Source organism: Gobius niger (assembly GCF_951799975.1).
Source record: "Gobius niger genome assembly, chromosome: 7".
Classification (NCBI taxonomy): domain Eukaryota; kingdom Metazoa; phylum Chordata; class Actinopteri; order Gobiiformes; family Gobiidae; genus Gobius; species Gobius niger.
The window spans coordinates 16400581-16422056 of NC_136858.1; the positions used below are offsets into that span (position 1 = coordinate 16400581).

The 21476-nt window shown below is 44.2% G+C and overlaps 1 protein-coding gene across 4 annotated transcripts in view; it reads left to right on the forward strand.

Moving 5' to 3' along the window:
• Positions 1-11325, forward strand: part of LOC306965784 (transcription factor COE3) — a 69078-nt gene extending 57753 nt beyond the window's left edge. For 2 of the 4 annotated variants that reach the window (XM_079560338.1, XM_079560339.1), the window contains exons 11-16: positions 3606-3694; positions 8500-8565; positions 8788-8959; positions 9306-9491; positions 9896-10063; positions 11159-11325. In XM_079560338.1, the coding sequence (XP_079416464.1) occupies positions 3606-3694; positions 8500-8565; positions 8788-8959; positions 9306-9491; positions 9896-10063; positions 11159-11190 (713 nt within the window). In that variant the 3' untranslated portion in view covers positions 11191-11325. The remainder of the gene's footprint in view (positions 1-3605; positions 3695-8499; positions 8566-8787; positions 8960-9305; positions 9492-9895; positions 10064-11158) is intronic. The other 2 variants (XM_079560340.1, XM_079560341.1) reach the window with 1 other exon arrangement.
• Positions 11326-21476: the final 10151 nt, after the last annotated feature.

Below are 21476 nucleotides of genomic sequence, written 5' to 3' on the forward strand. Positions count from 1 at the left end.
AATAAGTTACATGTCCGTTTTAATATTTTATTTTGAAATCTGATTGCTGCCTGTTTGAAATTCACCATATCAAAACAGCACTGCAGAAACCCAGGCTTGTAATGCGGGTTCAGGAAGTTTTTCGTAGCCCTCTACTCCTATATTGCATTGAAGTGTGATACTGAAAATCTTTTACTTTTTGTTCTGAAACAAATGTACACTTACATAGAGGCTGGACTTGTGTTTTCCACATTTTTGTTTTACAAAGCTTTTTAAATTTCTTATTGTAGGGTAATCAGTGGATAATTGTTATAAAAAGAAAAAAAATAGAAAAAGGAAATGATCAAAATGAGTCTGGATACATTCTGTTCTATGGGGAAGCATAGAAAGTGATATAATTGAACAACCGATGCAACCTGTCCAAAGCTAAACAGAAGATGAGAGAAAATGAAAATTCTATTAGTCCATAATGTCCCACCACCCCCCCTCCCTCCCATCCATACGCTCTTCATCTGCACCGCAAAGTATTCAAATGCAAGCCCTGCCTTACCTCCCCGTGTCTCTTTTTCTCTAATTATCCGTGAGGTCAGTAAGCAAAATGGGGAAGAAGCCAGGAGATCAATACAAATTATCCCTGAGCAAACCAGTGCTGACAGTTTGAATTGCAGCATATGTTTACCCAAAATCAGGCAATTTATCTTAATATCAGGCGAGTAATGCAGCAGGGGTGAGAGGTCACACAATCTCTCCACCTCATAATTACCCGCCTCTAAAACAGGAAAGTGGTATTGATTGGCCGCGGGCCGGGAAGCGGGCGTGACTGGAACGTGCCAGTGACCCCACCACCACGGCGGCCCCCACCAACCCACACGCCCCCCCCCCTCTCCTCCTGGCTCTCCCCCCCTCCTGCTCCCATGTGCTAGACTCCCCACCCAGAGCAGGATTTATGGGATGTGCGCGGAGGGTTTCATGTTTCCTTGCAGCGACTGAGACCCTTACAGGAAGGGGTGGGGGTGGAGGGGGAGACATATGCCCCCACCAACACCACACCCTAGACCCCTCTGCCCCCACACCCCCCTCCCTCCACTCCTATCCCACTCCACCCAAACCCTGTCTCTCTTTCTCTCTGTGTGTGTCGCTGCATTGTGTCGGACAGGCCAAACTCATTTTGGCAAGTGTGGAGTCAGGCAAGGGCACCACAATAAGAATCTGACCCAAGTTGAGGTTTGGGACAGGCTGTGGCGTTTTAATAGAAGTTTTTCAGTGTGGCGTGTGTGTGTGCGGTGGAAAAAAGTCATCATCTCAATGTTTCTTGTAAAAGCAGAGCGTGTAAAAGAAAATCTTTTGAAATAAAAACGTGCAAAGCCGTGAATGCTCACATAAGAGCTTTTATAGTGGGGAGTGAAAATAAGTGCTCAGTATATATCATCAGCGCCTCTTACGGGATTATTGACATTGTCTGTCTGCACCAGTGTACACGCTATGACTACAAAAGTGTCAACTCATCAACTGACAGCACCGTTTAGCACTAATGCAAGTCTCCATCAGCTGTCAAAAGCATTTGCATGAAATCAATAGCAGATGGCGGTCTGTGTCACCAATTTCATTACACGGGGGTTGTTACAAAGATCATCTCCATGATAGATGAGACGTCGACATTCTGGGATCAGGGCTGGCTCTCTGAATGGGCTATCACAGGTAGACACAATAGGTAACAAGTTCAAAGACTTCACTTTGGATTGGATTCTGTGCCGTTTAAAGGAGTCTGTACCATTGTTAGTGCTTTCCAATGGGAGCCTGCTCTTTGAGTGGGGCATCATTATCATACAGTAGGAGACCTCTCCCAGCCTATAGGTCTGGTCCGTACTGTACGTCTCCCCGGCTGTGTTCCCAGCATGCCTGGCGGCTTGTGCAGGCCCCAGCTGAGGCAGAGGACAGGAGAGCGTGATGTATCACCCTGAGAGAGCCCACTGACAGCCTCTGATGATGGATGGCCTGATTATGGAGTGCTTTTTACACATACACAATTTACATCACACTGAGCAGAGGGCCGTGGCAGGGGCTGGCCTCACGCACATGCACTCACATACATCTGTGCACGTATCGGCTGCATGTACACTTGTACACATGTATGAGACCCCACAGTGCACAGATAAGAAAGGGGGTGGAAACAACAAAAGAAAAGGGGCAAATTCCTGGCTACAGCCTTGTCATGTACGATCAATACTGCAGATCAATCCTTTATTAAGGAGAAGACGGCGTTCCCACATTCAGAGCGCCATGTTGTTTCTGCTTGCATGATGACATGTCAAATCACATTTCCAGCAGTGTATGTTGTCACGGTGTGGGGTTTATTCAGGTGTGCCCCGCCAATAGGACTACCACTGTATATGCAACCTAGATCCTTGCTATCGATTAGCACCCTACATTGTCCATGCTTGAACACATAATTGCTCCATTTTGTCACGCTCGAGCTGGCAATTACTGTATTCAGTTTGTACAGGAGTAGAGCATGTGTGAGCGCAAGGACACACACGAGTGCAGTGCTGCACAGGCACTGGGAGCAGAATGAACAGAGGAAAACTATGGGGCATAAATGATCATTTTTATGCCTGACAAGTGTGTGTGTGGAAGGTGCTGGCTCGCTCCACATTGTCGGTGTTCAGCAGGTTCAGCGAGCTGTGCGGTGTTAATGCTGAAATTACATGCTGAGTAATGAGTGATGGGCCAAATTACAGGCTGAACAATGAATAGAGGCAGGCAGCTCTTATTAGTCTCCATAGAAAGCCATTGATTTATGAAGCGCCTTGCACGGCGGAGTTACTCTCCTGAAAATGATATCTACATTGAGAAGTGATGTTCTCTATTAAGTCGTTCCTTTCCCCTTTACACGTCTCTCCCTCCCACCGGCTCGCCTCTGCCCTCCTCCCTCCTTCTCGCTACTGTCCTGTCTCCGACTCACACATGATTGTTTAGAATCAGCCCGAGCTAAGGAACCCTTCAATTACCCATTAGGACTGTCAGACATAAACCGCCCCGCTCTCACCAAAGTCCGCCTTATGATTCATTTACTTTGTGCCTCTGATTCATCGCCCAATATGCCTCGTGCCCCAGATTACTATTTGAGGGGTGGGAGAGATTAATGGCTCCATGGGATGTGCCGCCGTATTTCACCGGGCCAGTGTTGCAGTACAGTTGGTGCAGAAGGGTGAAATGACAGCAACTTACACTAGATCAATGTGTGGACAGCCTTTCACAGATTATTAAAGCTCTGTTAGATTAAAGGAGCCCGGCTATGTAGTTTGCTGTAGTCAATATTCCTGAGCAGATAAAAGGGGGAGGGCGGCTCATCTGAAGGATTCTCACACTGATGTAGGTCATCATGGCTGTTAATGGAATAACACTCAGTGACACAAGTGTCAAAGGAACTTGTGTCATTTTCCATCACTGGGCCCGGGAGCGGCTGACGTTTCATAAACCGCTGTCTCTCCCCTTGAGCTTTCTGTCAAATTAGGCATTCTGAAATGACTTCTGCCTGTAAACAGATTTCTCAATTAGCTCCTTCCTATTTCTGACAAGATTAACCCCGAAATGTTTCTAATTTCCATCTTCTTTTTTTGTTTCAGCCCTTAATGAGCCTACCATCGACTATGGCTTCCAGAGACTGCAGAAGGTCATCCCCAGACACCCTGGCGATCCGGAGAGGTTACCAAAGGTCAGTATACAAAACATATGCGCGCACAAACGAGATAGAAAGCCCGAGCAGAGCGAGCGGGACGAATAAACAAAACAGCATTAGCATGAGCGGCGGCGCTGTGACCCCGGAGCGGAACAGCTTTGCCTCACATATGTGGCTTCCCCAGTAACCCAAGTGGTAATGGTATTGGTTTAGTGCGGGGAGAGAGGCGTAAAACTCTCTGTGTGGTAAAATAGCTCAATCAGGCGTTTTCCTCTCCAGTAGTCTGTGGAGATGGTAATCTGGTCAGAAACGACGCCTGCACCCTCATTACCCCACTCATGTTTTCCTTTCATTTTCTGCAGCTCGATTTGGTTTAATCTTTTGTTTACAGAGCCCTGTGCCGTAAACCCCCTCGTCTTACCGCAGCTAATAGACAAAGACTGCATGTTATTATGCTCCGGCTTTCTTATTGTTTTTCTTTTGAACCTGGGTAAGGCGGTTGAAAGCCACATCAGTTTTTTCCGACACGCCAGTGTGGCACATAAATAGGCTGCCAAGTTGATAAAGCTGGCCAGGAAAAGTAAGGTGCACGCTGCTTTTCCTTTGAATCTTTTAGCTTTGATATTTTCTCATTTCCTATTGATACAAATGTATGTGTGTTTGCGCTAATTGCCGCCCGCCAGCAGCCATTTTTGTGAGTGACGTTCCAGATGTGTCAGGTGTAATAATAAGAGTGATTAGCACATTCAAAAGCCCTCGGCAGGTAGTAAAGCGCAGGCCACCTCCGAGTTTTAATAATACTGTAAAACCTTTAAAGACCTGATCTATTAAATCTCAGCATGCAACACAGCAATATCATTAACGTCCAACGGACAATTTAATAAAGAACAGACTGTGTGGTAGCTTTAGACATTTGACCGAGGCGATGTGAAGAAATAGGACAACACAGCAACTCCCTGGTTCACTATATGAAGTGTTTCAATTAGACTGAGTCCCAGCGGAGCGCGGAAACAACACCTAGACATGAAATGTTGCTCTAATTTTAAGGGTAAAGCTAAAGCTAAAGTACACTTACCTTTAATATCTCTGCTGGTCAATCTAACAACAGTCTTTCAATTTTAAAGCTACAGTGTCTGGCAGAATCTGCACCGAGAAGTGGAAAAAAAAGAAAGCATGTTCAACACAGCGTTATTACAAAAAAGGCCCGACTTCTTTCCTCAGCAGCGAGACAGACTGACACTGAAGCCGAGATTAGTTTCCCGGGCGTGTGTATACTTAATATAGCAGGCTCTCTCGGCCTTTGCATGAAACAATCACAGAGTGAGATGAAACCCTGCACTTCCAATAAACAACATAAATATTTGATTTGCTCTCTAATGGACCCAAATATGGGGTTCAGGGGGCATGTAAATGATCCCGCCGAGTGATTCGTCATTGTTAAGCTTGCCATCTGAGGGTCAGCTCTCGGGGTCAAAAGCACATTCCCAATAAAAGAGCCCGCGGCAGGCTGGGGCGCCCGCGTACATTCGGAATGAGAACACAAACGGCATATAGAGAACAGCCATTATGGGGTGCAGGTGAGCCGGGGAGACTCTATAAAAAGAAGATAAAGCTGGAGGACGCGCGGTGTGCATTAGCAGAAAGGCAAATCGACACCAGGCCCACTCACCGCCTCTACAGCCCCCCCCTCCCTCCCCATGACTTCACCCTCCAGTTGATAATATTACTGCGCTATTGATTTCCACCAGCCTTCTCCCTGGGACCAGTAAGACACGTGGTAATTGTAAGGAGACAGAAAGCCAATATGGGAGTGCTCATGGATAGCAAGGGATGCACGCTAATATTGTTGCTACACAGAGAAAAAAAAGGGGGAAGCTGCCTCTGATTGAAGTTTACCTCGTAATTCTAAGACAACATCGTAGATGACAGTCTGACCCTGTGGGAGGAGTGCAGATATAAAAATTCAATGCAAAGTCCAGGGTGAATATGAAAGTAATAAGTGTGAGCAGTCAAGTGATGAGAAAGGAGATTGGTTTGCGGGCATCGCGTTAAGTGAAGAGAGACTTTGGAATTCACCCTCCTTTTTAAGATCTTGTTATAAAACAATTTTCTATTCATAATATAAAAAAGACAATTTATAATACCATTTTGTGCCCTCTGGCAGTAATGGACAAATAGACTGGATATCACATTATATCACACTCAATTTCTCTCTTCTGTAACAAATTAGATTCATTATGAAATTAAAAGTGGAAACTCAATATTGTTTTATTATTAAGCTGATTGCCTTGGATTCCTTTCTTTCCTCCCAAAATGAGCATAAGCCCATTCTTTTCCAATTCTTCGTGTAATCCACAAGGAGAAAATATTACAAATGTGTTCATGTCAAGCAATTACCCATGTATTTAAATGAATCTCTCTTCCTGTGCTCTTTGAAGTACCTTCATCTAATGGCCCTATGCTTCCAAATGCATTCATTACCTCGGGCTAGAGCTAACAGAGTAATTGCCTTACAGTTTTATAATGGCATTAGCACTCCAAGCTACATAACCTAGGCCCTCTTTTATTAACTGTGATAACATAAATACAAGCTCCATGTTAATCTACTGCTCCAAGACTCACTTTTGGGGCAAACGTCTTATTGTTAGACGTTTTTAAAAGACATCATTTGCTTTAGCTTTTCTCTTTTTTCTCCAAACGGCTTCCACCTCGAGGTGATCTGTCATTAGAGCAGCCCATTTAAACAATTCTTTGAACATGGGATCTTTATGCAAAATGAGGCAAACAATGGCGAGATCTGTCACGCATTTGTCACACCACAACAGAAATCATTTGAGGCCTTTAATTGTTTCAATTTAACATGGTGTGTTCTGATATGTCTCCATGACACGAAAGCCAATTACACTTATACTGGAGTAGTATTGAGATTTACATGGAAATGCCCTCAGAACACTATTCCGCGCTAATCGTATTCACAGCATGAGCTGATACGCATGAAAGCTCCTCGTCAGAAGAAAACAAACTTCTTCCTTGATTGGGTGCAGCACTTCTCATCATGCGCGGATATGACTAGGTTGCCACTTAAGCATAGCCCTGCGAGTCGGCGTGGTTAGTTAAGACACCACGCGGTAAACGACAGATTAAGGATGAGAGGCAATATCACTTTCTCTCCTCCTTTTTCCAAGCTGTCCTTATGTCACTGCTGCAAAGCACCATATGGACAAGCAGGCAGAGGACGTTTACCCAGAATGAAACATGGCTGCGAACGCCACAGTCTTAATTGCTTTAATTGTTGTTTAAAATTGAGAGCCATGTAGGAGATCTTGAAATATGATAGAATAGATTATTGGTAATTATTAACTGCAGACAAAAAGAAAGAAAACCACTTTATCTCACTCAGCAAGAGAGAGAGAAATCTGTTGTGCCTGATGAGAACACATCAAGACAGCTGGTCCTCTCATTTAGTCTACCTGCCTCACGACAACCATAATTCTTTATTTGTATGCAAACTAGATGCATGCAGCATTGAGCATACACACCAATTTCAGAGGTAAATGCCCATTCTAAGAGCCACCCATCCGGTAACTTGGGGTGGATTAAGCGATATGTTTCTATAAGAGAGCATGGCATACGCTGGAAGTGGCTTCTGCAGTGATTCATCTTGATAAATCAAGGAGTGTGGTAGATATGCTCCTCAGGATGAAAGGGCCCATACACGTCCATACACACTACATACGCTGTGCTTTGGAAATGCAGGCCAAGTCTTGGAGGCCGCTGTTTGAAGGCGCGAAGGCTGTGTTTACATTCATTTACGGCAGCTGCCGTCTTAATCCCACACTGCTATTGCCAAGTGATGGAACACTTCAGACAAATTACCGAGGCCCGCAAAAGAAAACACAGCGAATGTGGGAAGAAAACAAGCACCATCTGAGATGTTTCTGCTGACAGATTTGCATTGCTTTTAACCAGGGTTCTAACAGCACAGTTGACAAATCTCTGCTCTACAGCAGGTGACAACAAGCAAGCATTTTAAAACATGCAACCGCCATGTCTGTTTCTGCCTTTGTCAGATTAGATGCACTCTAAATGGTGGAGAGGGTCTTCATACAGCATATTGCCTTCTGTATTATAGAAGACAAAGAGAGCAGTCTGCTTTCTTGAGAGGGATTTAATTGTAAGTGGTGAATTCAAAGAGCAGATAAAGACACAAACGGGCCAAACCCCACCTAGCTCAACGCCCAAAACCAAGTGGGGGAACAGGATTCAGGGCCAACTCATTTTCAATGTTAAGAGCCAAAGCAACACAGCTAATCCGCATTGTCAAGCAGGGGCAAGCATGCAGACATGGATAAGACCACATCCTGAGCATCCGTGTCCCCAAGGCACAAGCACCCAGCTCTCGCTGGATGGGAAGTCATTTGTGAAGTCCTTTGCAACAGCCAGTCAAAGAGGTTAATTGAAAAATTCCTTAATGTCATTACAACAGAACTAGATTAACCCAGAGCTAATTCACTTTATTGTTCTGAAGAGAGGGGCCTCGGCGCTGAACTCAGGAGCAAACGTGTAGCCCAGAACCAGGGCTGAGGTGTTGTTTTTAAAGGACTACGCCACTTTAATTAAGATAGGGAACATTATTCACTGCTCTGCACGGATGGAAGCAGCAAAGTAATGTTGTGTAAATGCATCAGGGCACCTCTTAAATGAGGATGGCTTTTATTTAGACTTGCCTCCGGTATGTAAACATTCAAGAGGTGCTGGAGCTCATGTTGCTTGCTGCCGTTGGGACTGAGGGCACGTATGATGTGTAGGTCATTGCGCTGACTCTGGTGTTTCCTCTGCAGGAGGTGTTACTGAAGAGGGCAGCAGATTTGGTCGAAGCCTTGTACGGAATGCCCCACAACAATCAGGTTAGTACACTTGCAGCTGTTACCTCTAGTCCACTGCTAAATCAGAAACCATTGAAATTTTGCTGATCGTATCACCAAAGGGTATTTTCACCACTATATCTGGAACAATGTAGGCTTCATACGTTGTGAGTTAACCATATAGCCATGAACCTTGCATCAAAGCCAAGCACAGCTATAAAAACACCATAAATAACAAAACCCCTGGCTTCTCTTCCTTCTCAGGAGATCATTCTGAAGAGGGCAGCTGACATCGCGGAGGCCCTGTACAGCGTTCCTCGCAACCACAACCAGATCCCCTCGCTCGCTAACACAGCCTCCCACGGCATGATGGGAGTCAACTCCTTCAGCAGCCAGCTAGCAGTCAATGTGTCTGAGTCACAAGGGAATGACCAAGGTACATATGTGATATAGGGGATGACTCCATAACTCGGCTCTCAAAAGTGGGGTCCAAAGACCTGCAGGGGTCCTGGAGGGGATCCCTGGGGGACGCCAGTAAAATGAAATATAGTTTCACTTTTCTGTCATTACAATGAAGTATCTCTCACTGCCAAGTCTAACAAATGTATTACAATTTTTATCTTGATTTTGAATAGATTTTTACTTCTTTTTAGTGTTCTATTTATCATTTTTTCTTCAGCTAAACTATATATAGAAGCCTTTTGTTTAAGCAGTAAATATTTCCCCTCAGTGCGACAAAGAGGAATGACAGAGTTTTCTGTTCTGCCTTGCATGTTATACAGTGGGATACAGCCGGAACACCAGCAGCGTGTCCCCTCGGGGCTACATCTCCAGCAGCACCCCGCAGCAGTCCAGCTACAACACCGTCAGCAACACCATGAACGGCTACGGCAATGCTGGTATGAACCTGGGAGTGCCAAGCTCCCCAGGGTTCCTCAACGGATCCTCTGCCAACTCCCCATATGGAAGTGAGTAGCTTGCCACTACTACAGTGTAACGGCGCTAAGCTGCTGCTGATTTAATTCAGGCTCCCACATTTGTTTTCACTTTCTTGAATCACTTCTGACAGGGTTGTAAGGTTGATGATAATAATGCTAGCCTTCATTTGATGGAGGTGCTTGTTTAGTTTGGAATACTCACACCAGGGCAGGAAGAAAGTGCTTTTATGTATTTTTCAACATATGCCACCTGCACTTGTTGGAGCAGTGGAGATGTTGATGGTAGGGGTCTGTAATGCCGTGTGCTGTATCCCCCCTGGCAGTAATACTATCCCAGTCTTACCTCAACTGCCCTCTCCCACTCGAGCACTACTCACAGCACGTTCTCACTCTCACCCTCCCTCCTATCCTTTGCTTCCCTATCGTCTCTGCAGTTAAACAAAAGAGCGCCTTCGCCCCTGTGGTCCGACCCCAGGCCTCCCCACCCCCCTCCTGCACCAGCGCCAACGGCAACGGACTGCAAGGTGAGCCCCCCTCACCCCCTCATCCCTTCCCTACGGACTACTGGTCAGATACCGCTGCTCAGGCCTCTGTCCGGTTTGGTGAGGGATTAATCATTACCAATATATGCATTTTGACAGGCCAATTTACACCTCTCACTTCACTGGCAGACACGCAGCCACACAGCAAATTTACATGACTCAAACACCATGTACACACACGGCGCAGGGCGCGTGTCGCTGGCCTCTGATACAGACGATCTCCTCCGATGTGGCAGGAAAAGACCTTCCCCGAATTGTTTTAGTAATTATGTTTATTAGGTTTTGTGCGTGTGTCATGACCAACATGATTGCTTTGAAAACAAGCTTAGCCGTAGTGTGTGCCCCAAGATTAATAACATTGGGCTTAATGAAGTGGGAAATTAAAGTTCATCTTGCTACACGTTCATACTTATTAATACATGTTGTGCAGAAATTAATGAGCAATGCCTTGCCATCATCTGCGCTGGCAAACTTAAAAGCATTTCAAGCATGACTCTACAAATATACTCAGCAATATAATAATATATCATCCAGGCACTTCACTAGTTGCCTAATTGTTAAAACGTGTGAAAATACTGAATATATAAGCTGCGAGGCTGAGGTACAGTTGCTAATGATATCCTCAGCAGATGGTCTTGGTAAAATAGGGGAAGCTACCTTTTGATCTTGCCTAATCTCTTTTGGATAATGACGCACAACTCCGGGATAGTACAAGGACTACCCGCTCTGTACCAAGTAATGGAGGCAAAGAGAGGAGACAGGCAGAAGAATCAGAGGGGAGTCTTGAGTCTGTCTACTACTGTAGCTTTGTGGCATTGTGGGAAGTGACCGTGTTGTTGCTCTGCCGTCACCATGGCTGCCTCTCCCGGGAGTCTGGGCCACTGTTTGCCATTACCCCAACGCCAGGAGAAATATCACACATAGCAAGACTGGCGTGCTGAGGGCTGAAATGTCAGAGCAGGAGGGAGCTTTTCAAACTCTCCCGTTAGGAGGCCGTGCACAACTAACACACACCAGCACGCACACGCACACACACGCACCCACACATCCACACACACATGCATGCACTAAAGAGCATTTCAATAATTTCAATAAATATCCACGCTTTGTTTGTCGCACTTGAACTAACCTTCCTTCTCCTATCTCTGTTTGCAGCCATGTCCGGCCTGGTTGTCCCTCCAATGTAAATGCACTTTGGTCATCTCAAGCACCAGTCACACTACCACTTCACAGGGCACCCCCTGAGCACACAGCCAGTCGCTGGTGTCATGTATAGTCAACTGCTTGTTCTGTTTTTAAAGATGAAGAAAAAAGAAAAGAAAGATTTTTTTTTCTTTTAAAAGACTGAAACCTGCAGAAAGGAATTTCTGAACTTTGTTCTGTGGGACATTTGTTTCCCCCTCCCATTGGAGCACCCTTAAAAAGGACACGGGATGATGAAGGGTTTATTTTGTATACTGTCGGACTGCGTCGGCCTTGGACACGCCCACTCTCACACATGACATGTTCTGTACTGGAAGGACTCTGTGGACTCACACCTGGTTGTAAAGTAAAACACTGTTGTACAGTACATTTGCCAATGAACTCGTTTGCCTCAGAAAATCAGCTTTTCTGTTTCAACTCTCTTTTAATAGATTCACAACAGTTGTGTGTCTTTTTAATGTGACTTTTTTGTATTTTTATGTGTGAGAAAAATACACAGGGGCCAAGACAATTTCAACTGGAAAAATATATGAGATATATAATGTAGAAAATTGAGCTTAAAGTACATCAGATACAAGTAAATGGGGGTCGGGCGGGGATGGTTGTATCATGTTTCATTCCTGCATTTTAACTTAAATTTTGTAATTTATTGTAGCTAGAAATCATCTTCAAAAGTAAAAAAAAAAATCTCTTTGATTCAACAAGCACACTGACGTGTACAAAACACTGCTCTGTTGATGAATATGATGTACTTCCATGTCTAGAGCTTCCTTTAAGCAAGTGTGTTTTGCCATGTTTTTCAACCTTTTGCTAGCACTGTATATTAATGCATTCCTAGGCTACTGTGAAGTCTGTTTCTTGTTGATGAGGAGCAGTCTCCCTGTTCTAGCTCCAACTCCCTTATGTGTTTTATATGTGGTTCAAAATTGTAGACTATTGTGATATTGCCAAACTTGTGCTAAATATTTATACATCTGTCTTTTTCATGTTCTTTTAGATCAACAAAAAACATTGAAAAAACAAAATTAAAATCCATTGAGAATGTAGACATATAGTAGTTCATTGTCATTTTTCTGTTCAAATACACACTTGCGCTCACTGAGGGAAATTTTGTAACATATCAACTATAAATAATGTATTTATCTCTGAAATTTTGTATATTGCTTTTCATTATGTATGTATTAATCGTCATGCCCTTAATATAGTGATGCAGCACAGATAATTCAGCCAAGAACTGTTGCCTTCATTTCTTTTCTTTTTGTATTTGATGAAAATGCAGTGTGCATATTCACGTGTATCCTCCAAATTTGTGTTACTCCGTCGAGACTCTCTGTCCATTTTCTAAAGGGGAAGTCAAACTTCATTGTTTATTTTTATATTGATTTTAAATTATCTATACAGACCATTTTGGAGAAAACTTTGTTGGTTGTATTGTCAAATAAATTGTTTGTGACCCATATGATAGTTGTTAAGATCCAATAGAGACTAATGTGCATGAGGGACAACCTTGGAGAAAAATCACTCCATTTGTGGTTGTATTTTTTCTGTTTTGTAGAATGTATAGAAGTCATTTTTACTCACCACTTATGACTCTGCCACATAGCTTACATGTGTTTACAGGGAAGAAGGTTTAAACATGTCAACATTTGGAATGGAAACAGAAATGAATTAAGTGATGTTTTATTAAAATTTTCAGTAAAAAAAACACACTAGCTCCTCAGCTGTGGACTTCTTTAGCTGTAGGTGCCGCTTGGCAGACAAACTGACATTTAGATCTCGTAGAGACAGGAGAGGAGTGAGGTCTGGCAGCTGGAGCGTAGACCAGTCGTTCCCAACCTGGGCTTTTTGCCATAGTGTGGTGTACTTCTCTGTCGGATACATACTGACAAAGCAGTCAGTAATTAATAATGAGCAAACGTATACATTCATTATGTTTATTTTATTCAAACATAAAACTTATTATTCAACAACACACTAGTTCACCAATAACCAGGTTTTCCATTTCTTTTTTCAAATGTCAGGGATTCAAAATGAAACACTAAAAAACTAATATGAAAACAAGTACCCTCAGCAAAGTGCTTAGTAACACCTAAAAGTCCCTGTACCCCTGGTTGGGAAACACCGGTTTAGGCTTTACCCAAAAGAGTGGAAAAGAGCACTACTATCTGACTTTGTCACTGCTCCTTCTATCAGCGTATCCTGCATCAGTGGAGCCTCAAAGGTTCATTGTAGTCATTCATAAACAAGCTTTTTATTCAAAGCAGACCAAATGGGGCTCATTCAAATCCCTCATTTCATTGCATTAAACTGCCTAGTTAATAAAGAATCGATATGCTGAAAGAGCAAGGTTATCCTTTGTCTATAAGGGCTGGTATCGTTTTGAACCTCTCATAGTTGGAGTGCTGAAAGAGGGGGGCGCTATGAAATCTATACTCATCAAGTGGGTCAAATGGACTGATACAAGTGCTCGCAGGGGGAAGAATGGTGGCTTCTCCTTAAAAACAACTGCGCGTCTTATCTGGCATCGAGAGTGGACGAGGAGAGCAGGTCACAAAATGTCAATTTCTCATCAAGGCAACATTGTCCGCCGCCACCTCTCCCTTTAATGCACAATTAAAAGCCCTCGACCCGAGTGGCAATCAGCATATCGCGGCTTATTATGTCAAGCGGCATTGCATGGATCTTTGCGACGCGCGAGATAGTCCAGGAGAGGCTGATAGTGCCGAGGACAGGGCGCATTTCACTTCAAATCAGTCCCTCGATAATCCAGTGCGTGCGATAACAATGGGCACACATCTGTTTTAGATAAGCACATCTTACAATCTATCACCTTGCTCATGTTTTTTTTCCCACCAACCTTCCCCAAAGGTATAAACGTGGCTTCTTTAAGAAATGTCAGGATTGTTTCATTAAAAGCTTACACAGTTGGAAAAGCGAGCGGCGGGTTGGCACTTTGGAGCGCTCCCCCTGGCTGGCAGCGGGCTGGAGGTACAGTATATTGTCTGGGCAGGTCTCGGTGCAGCAGCCTCTTGCTCTGCCACAGCACTCAATCATCGTGAGAGCCTCTTTATTGGAGAACTCTAATGGCCACCCTCCACCATGATCTTAATGTGTGCATTAAATATTTATAAATCCTGGGTCAATAATGCCCCATAACCAGAGCCTGGCAGACCCCCACACCGTAGCATGTGGCCGCCTCGCTCTCAGACACAGGCAAAGGTCGCGGGGTCACGCAATCAAAAGGGAGCGAGGCGCGCCACATCCATATGTTGCCACTCTTATCAAGACTTTCCTCAGTACCGGTTATCTGTCAAAGGAAAGAAATATTGAAAGCAATATTGATCTTAACTAGCCTTGTGTTTGCCCAGGGCCACGCTTCAAACATCTGCTTGTATGTTGTTGTATTCCTTTTTTGTAAAGTCTTCTCTTCTCAGTAATACAAGCCCGCGCAGTTATATTGGACGTCTCTGTCTGACAAAAACTGCCGGAGCGTGACTAATAATCGCTGTCATAAAAGGCAGCGGCGGAGATTTACCTTAAGTTAATCATCTTTCTTCGTTAGCGTTTGCGCTAATTGCGGCCGCGTTTGCTCCGATGGCCTCGAGTGAGCCCTCCCAGGCTGCGCTGCCATGGCGTTCAGGTGAAAGATTGTGCTCCGGTGATAGCGGGCGCACAAAAGAGCCGCTGGACAATGAGCCAGTCAATGGAGAGCAGCAGTTGAAAGAGCCACAATGGCCGTGCATGCTGGGAATTGGGCGGGATGATATAAAAGGGAGTGAAACCTTCATTGAGGCCGTGGAGGACAGGCAATCAGACGAGGTTTTGTTTGCGCTTTATCAATCCGCCGTTTCCCCGGGAGAAAAAACAATTCAAACTGACCTTAAAAAACGGAATATTACCTTTCGCATCCGCTCCCTATGTAACTTCTCTAATATACCTTTTATTGTCACCTTTAAGCGCGCAAAATCAAGCAAGTACGGGCCAGACTTCACAACGTGTAGCTCCTAAGCATACTTTTAATGACAAAGAAGGCTTTTCTCGACTGCAGTAAAGTTAAGAGTTGGAACAATAGTAGGATACGGGCTCATAAAAACTGCACAAGCAAAGCGGATCAAAACGACAAGATGACAATGGATTCAAATAGGAAGCCTGACCTTTTTTGAACAATTGCGCATTTGAATCAAAACAGGGAATGTGACCCTTTTTGTAAAATAGTGCCGCATTTGCACAGCCCCCGTGTCTGTGAATCGGCACATCAGATAAGACCCTGCTCCCCTGCTACTGTACACTGGGAGTCAGCTCTGGCAAGAAAAACTTGAGATCCTCGCAAAAGATTTCCACTTCACTCAGTGCGAGTCAAGAGGATGAGCAAAGTATCCCAGCGCTTCAAAATCCATTAAACTTGTATTTGGGTGTCATTTGATACTTCATCAATGTTTCAGAGCGTTTCAAACCCACAAATGCAGGAGTTACCCCTGGTAGGGATAACACTATTCGCCAGATTTCTCCCTCTATGAACCTCACTTAGTCCAAAAAATGATCCGGAGCAGAGAAGTTGCTGGTCAGAGAGTGTAAGGCTGCAGTGATAAAATAATATCACTGTCTGTGTATTTGCTGCACCACATAGAGCTCCTTTCATAGTGCCCCTCTGTAGTGCTTTGTCCAGTACTTCTGGATATGATATCATCTATTAATAATGTATTGGCAATGGATTACATAAAAAGGGAGCAGAAATAACATCCAATATTCATGCCCCCTGAGCTCGACTGTGTCCAATCCGTTTGGCCCATAAAACCTTAGCCCCATTTCCATATCCGCTGTGGGTCACGACAGGTCTGCCGCACAAAGGCGCACAGAGCTGCTCCACTCAGGAAAAGGCCAGTAAAAATCGGGTGGATTTCTGAACCCTTATGAAACAGCCCCCATTGGAAAAAAGTGAAAAAGGCCTTTTCCGATTTGAGCGCCTGTGAAAACCCGCACTGTATTTCCCTCTTTAATTGTGCCACTTGAGAAATTGACGTGCCTCTGAAACATGGCATGAATCTCACAGTTATTGCAGTCCCCTTGGCAGGGAATGTTGATACAACATCTGCATGCTATAGAAAGTAATGGAAGTAGCAGAGGTGGCAGCTGCAACTCTACAGGAAGTGTGCCATTTTCAGGCAGCGCTGCTGTGAGAACCACTAACTGCCAGCCTGGTCTTGCAGGCGCTCTGATTGCCAGGACACTATGACAAACACGCAGGGGCTGCGAGTGTTGCATCCTGGGGGATGACAGCTTCTGTTTGATTGTCAATAAGGCTCATTAGCAGAAAAAATGGAGAAGTGAAAAAAGATTAAATAGCTGGAGACAGGGTCCTCCTCATGTTTCATTATACAGGGTCTATCAGAGCTTTTATTTCATCAATTCCATCAAGAAATGGTGTTGCCCTTTGGTGGTTCATATACAGCACTGCACTAATGTCTATATACAAATCTATGAATGCCACTTGTTTTAAAGCCCCTCATCACCGCACCTTAAACCAGCACCGCTCACAACAGTTTTAAGAACAGTGGCGGATGTTTCCTCCATCTTGGGGAGGAACGGCCAACAAAGCAGCGTGTAAGGGCCTTTCCCTGAAGAGTCCTTGTCACGCGGCGCCAAACCTCTGTGATTATCGTTGTTTTTGCAGAGAGTGTCCATGCCTGCCAATACCGCTGTTCCATAAATGAATTTGGCCCCTCGTCAACGAATTACCTAACACGCAGAACTGTGTATGTGTCACATCCAATTCCAACTCACCGGCTTTGCTGGTGTGTGTCAGCTGGAGGACTTAATCATCAATCGTCAATCATAATAAGCAAAGCACATTGATAGCGCTTTTTTCCTCCTACATAGTTAAATAAAGTGTAAAGGGAGAAGTTAAGACTGACCTTGTTAAATTGGGACCACAATTTATATTCCTAATTTAGTGTATGGATTAATTAGACTTGGCACGTGCGTGTATCCATTTGTGTGGCACTGCTTAGGAACTATATCCACTTGATCAAATTCAAATCATTGCTCACTTTCTTTGGAAAAATATCAGTCAGTGTGATCATCTGTCACCATGTGTTTTTGCCCTGAACAGGCTTTGCATATTTCAGATCTACACTTTTAATTAATGCTTAATTGGACAATTTATAAAGAAGATTTTTTCCAACACGAGATGCTAATCAATAACTCCACCTCACGTCATACAAAATTAATCAGTACGACCTGTTATCAAGCCTTAGTGCGAGCACTGAACATGACTGGCATGCATTTGTAAAAGAAGGAATCTGGCTCATATTTTCCCTCTCCCTGATCCAATCCACTCCTCGCCCCCATCATATAGATCGGGTCTGCAGGGGCCAGAGGCGCTGACAGAGCCCAGATGCTCCCAGTCTGTCTGGGGGACTGGGAGACTGGTGCCATGGGGTCCTGGAGCCTCTGAAGTGCCGCCCCTCCGTCAACATGACCAAGGCTAGACCTGCACTTTCTCCAGGCGCAGACACTGTCCGGGCCACGCTGACAAGTGCTGTGGACTCACAGATTGATACATGCGGCGCAGTGCTCGCAGGCTGCCGCTCTCACGTTATGTATGGCTGCTCATCAGCCGGTCCTAATTACAGCACGCCAGAACAACACAGCAGTTCACAAGGTTACAATGACACACGGGCACAAGGTCACTCTCTCATTCATGCACGCACTCACCACCACTCAGACTTTATTTAAGCCTGCCCTGCTCATCAGCATGTCCTAAAGCAGCCGAAGCAAAGGCTTCTTTTTGTTCAGAAGAAAGAAAGAAGACGGTATGTGAGTCCATCCCTCACAAAACACAAAGATCATTACAGAGCATCAAAGTGTGGCATGTCTGAAGCCTCACTGTCTTTGTAGTGGTGGCGTAGCGTAGCGTGTGTTGGTATTAGATGCTGCTGTGGCAGCTGTCGTGGCTGGCTGCGTGGTGCCTCGGTGTCAGGGCCGCAGAGGCGGGCTGTCCCGACAGACCCATACAGAGGAGGAAACCTGATAGCACGGCCAAGCCCCAGCCTAATGTCTGTCTATGCAGCTATCAGGGAGCGTCTGTCTCACTGACTCTGTGCCTATCTGCATGGCACACACTGCTGAGTTCTCAGCTATGTGCACCACTTACAGCTAAACCAAACGCCCAAAAAGTTTCACTCTTGTTAGTTCAAACTTTGGGAAATAAAAGCTTTTTTCTTTTGTCATGTTGCTACAGTATTAAGTCGGCCCGATACACCTCTACCAAGGGCCGTGATGAGATTAGAATTATGAGGTGACATGTATGAAGACTTAGAGATGGAGGCGCTGTTTGTATTTGATGTGGGGGCAGAAAATTGCTCTATAATGAGGAGGGTGCAGGATATGAGGTGGGAAATGGGGAGTTGAAGACAGGATATAAGTTATGAGAAGCTCAGTAATGTTAGGAAATGCACTGGTTGTTGTGTGTTCTGTATAAACTAAAATGTATCTCTTACTCAGAGTTATGATTAATAAAGCGCAGCCAGGTCAGAACCTGGCTGTAAGTGTGCGGATGCCACCATGCGTATCCCTCCTTTTCTGGACTCAAATGCGTGTGTGCGTGAAGTGAGCAGGCCGGTGTGTGTGTGAGGGGGTTAATAAATGTTGAATCAAACGCCGCACGAGACACTCACACTCCTTAAGGGTTGCCCATTAGCGGTGTGTGGGTGCATGGGGAGTTTATCAGTGTCTGGGTGATTTATGAAGTCAGACTCAATATCATCCACTTCACCCACACACATATGGACATACACATGTGCACACACGCATGGCCACATGCTCACGCTCACACGTACGTGCACGAAAAAGTCTTTCTCGAACAAGTAAGGCTTGTATTAGGACAAAATTAAAGATTTCACAGCAATTAACAGAGTGGATGATGAGAATGTCTCAAACTCTGTAATCCAATCTGTTTTATGTTGAGCCAGAGTTCTATGAAAGTGGTACACAACAAAATAAGGCACAAATAGTGAAACATGGCTAACCATGTTGTACACTGAAACACCACAAGAGCAGCAGAAATACAAAGTGAATTATTTGGAAGAGAATCCTCTGTACCTACGCAATTACACCACCAATTACTGGCAGCCTGAGCAGCTTTGAAGCTGGACTTGTTTTTCAACATCAACGGCACAGCACTACAGACATCACTATCTCTGCAGCTAAATTCATAGCATTCCATAGAATTTACTTAGCCACAAGCAAAAAAGGAGGGTGCTTACAGTGCACTTCAGAGTGTGGCTGGCTTAAATGGGACCCCTTGTGGCTGTGTCACAGCTCCCTTCGTTAGGGGGCTGACTGTAGCCTGTAGTCACCACAGGCATCATTAGCCCTGTGTGAAGGCACAGACAGAGGCCCATTCTTCATCTGCCTGTCTGCTGCCTCAACATCTCCACTGTGCTCCAATGGCAGAGGACCACGAGACAGCCACCAATCGGCCCACAAGAAATTCAAAAATGCAGCTAAGTTCAAATGTATTCAGCGAGTGGGCTACTTGAATGGGCTGTGGAAAGGTGAGAGCGAGGTTATTTTTGGAGGATGCATTATTAGGCTACCTGGGCCGTACAAAGGAGGAGTTACTGCGGGCCACGGGGTCACACTCCAACTGCATTACACAGTCAGGAGAAAAAAAGATCACATTCTGCAAAAAAAAAAAAAGCTGTAAATATTAAACTGTCAAGAATTATTCTCACAGAACAATCCCGGACATTTTCAGTAAAAAAAAAAAAAAAAGTATTTCTCACACACGCTGCCACTGCTGGCCTTTTTAAACAGTCTTTTTACCCCAAATAATTCTGCCCAAAGGGATTAAGTGGTGTTGCGCTGAAAATAAAGTAGCACATAAACATTTAAGTTGGAGATTAAATGTGCAGCAGGAATTCAAGGCTGAAGCGTTGATTCCGGTTTGCCGTTCTGCACTGCCCTCTAATGGAAACACTCGTCAGGAATAAAGATCCAGGCGGCTGTGGGAGAGAGGCGCAGAGCGGGAGGACGCAGAATAATGAAGCGCGAGACCAGGGCTGATGCATACCAAATAAAATATAAAACACTTAATATTAAATACAATTAAGCTGATAAAAGCAGAGGATTGACAATGAGGATGTTTTTATTTCAACACATCTGAGAGGACAAGTACAGTATAGAATGCATAAGGCACTTGCAAACTAGGTGTAGGGGAGAGCAAACAATGAGATCTAAATGGAGACTAAACAAATGCTCCACTACAAAGCTTTGTACGAGTAAAAAATTCAGAGCCTTTATCACTGGATGTTGAACAAAGCACTCACTTGGCAGAAAATTAAAAAAACAACGCGAGGTACAAAGACTAATTCTGCTTAGGAGGAGGAAAAAAACAAAAAAAACATGCGCGCACACAACAACAATGCAAGAGACGTATTTTTAAGGGAATAATAATTCTTTAGAAAAACCATTCCAACACTATCTGGCGAAGGCGAACGGAGGACCCCACGGGAGCATATGTTTGTAATTCCTACTGTTCTCTGTTTAAGTTATTTTTGTACGTTCTAATTCCGCAACAACTCGCGCTATCGCATTAACTATGCAGCATCTCTATTCTTAGATTGTGTTATTTAAAAAAAATAAATAAAGGAATATTTACAAGGAGCTGCAGTTGTTCCGCAGCGTGCGCCAAAGCGTCTAAACTTCAGTGTGTGTGCATGTACAGTGCTTATTCCTCTGTTATTCTTCATCTCATGCTGAAAACTTTTTATACATTATTTAAAAAAAAAATCGACACTCAGGCTTGTATAGAAGTGGTCTTTTTTTGTATCATAGGTAATGAATGGGATGTACTAAAAAAAAAACCGAAACTTTTGTGAATATTGAAAATAAATCGGCCAATTATGATGGAGAGGAATGGAATGGTTCTGCAGTTTGAATAGTAGGGCCGCGCAATTATGGAAAATGCAGTTAATATAAAGCGTTTCCAAACGTTTGCACTTTAAACATGTCCAGGAGTGGTGACATTTGAGAGAAGGACGAAAACTGCACTTTAGTAAGTTTTCCATCACTGGAGCTTCATGACAAACTGCGAACCAAACCAAAAATATTGATTTCAACCTTATGATAAAAAAATATATATCTGCGGTTTGGTCCTGTTTTAGTGTAATTAATCCTTGATTCAAGCATTGATGATAAAGCAGGCTATAAAAAAAAACAGAACAATTCCGTTATTTTTGGCAATTTTTGGCCATGTCCCGCGACCCAC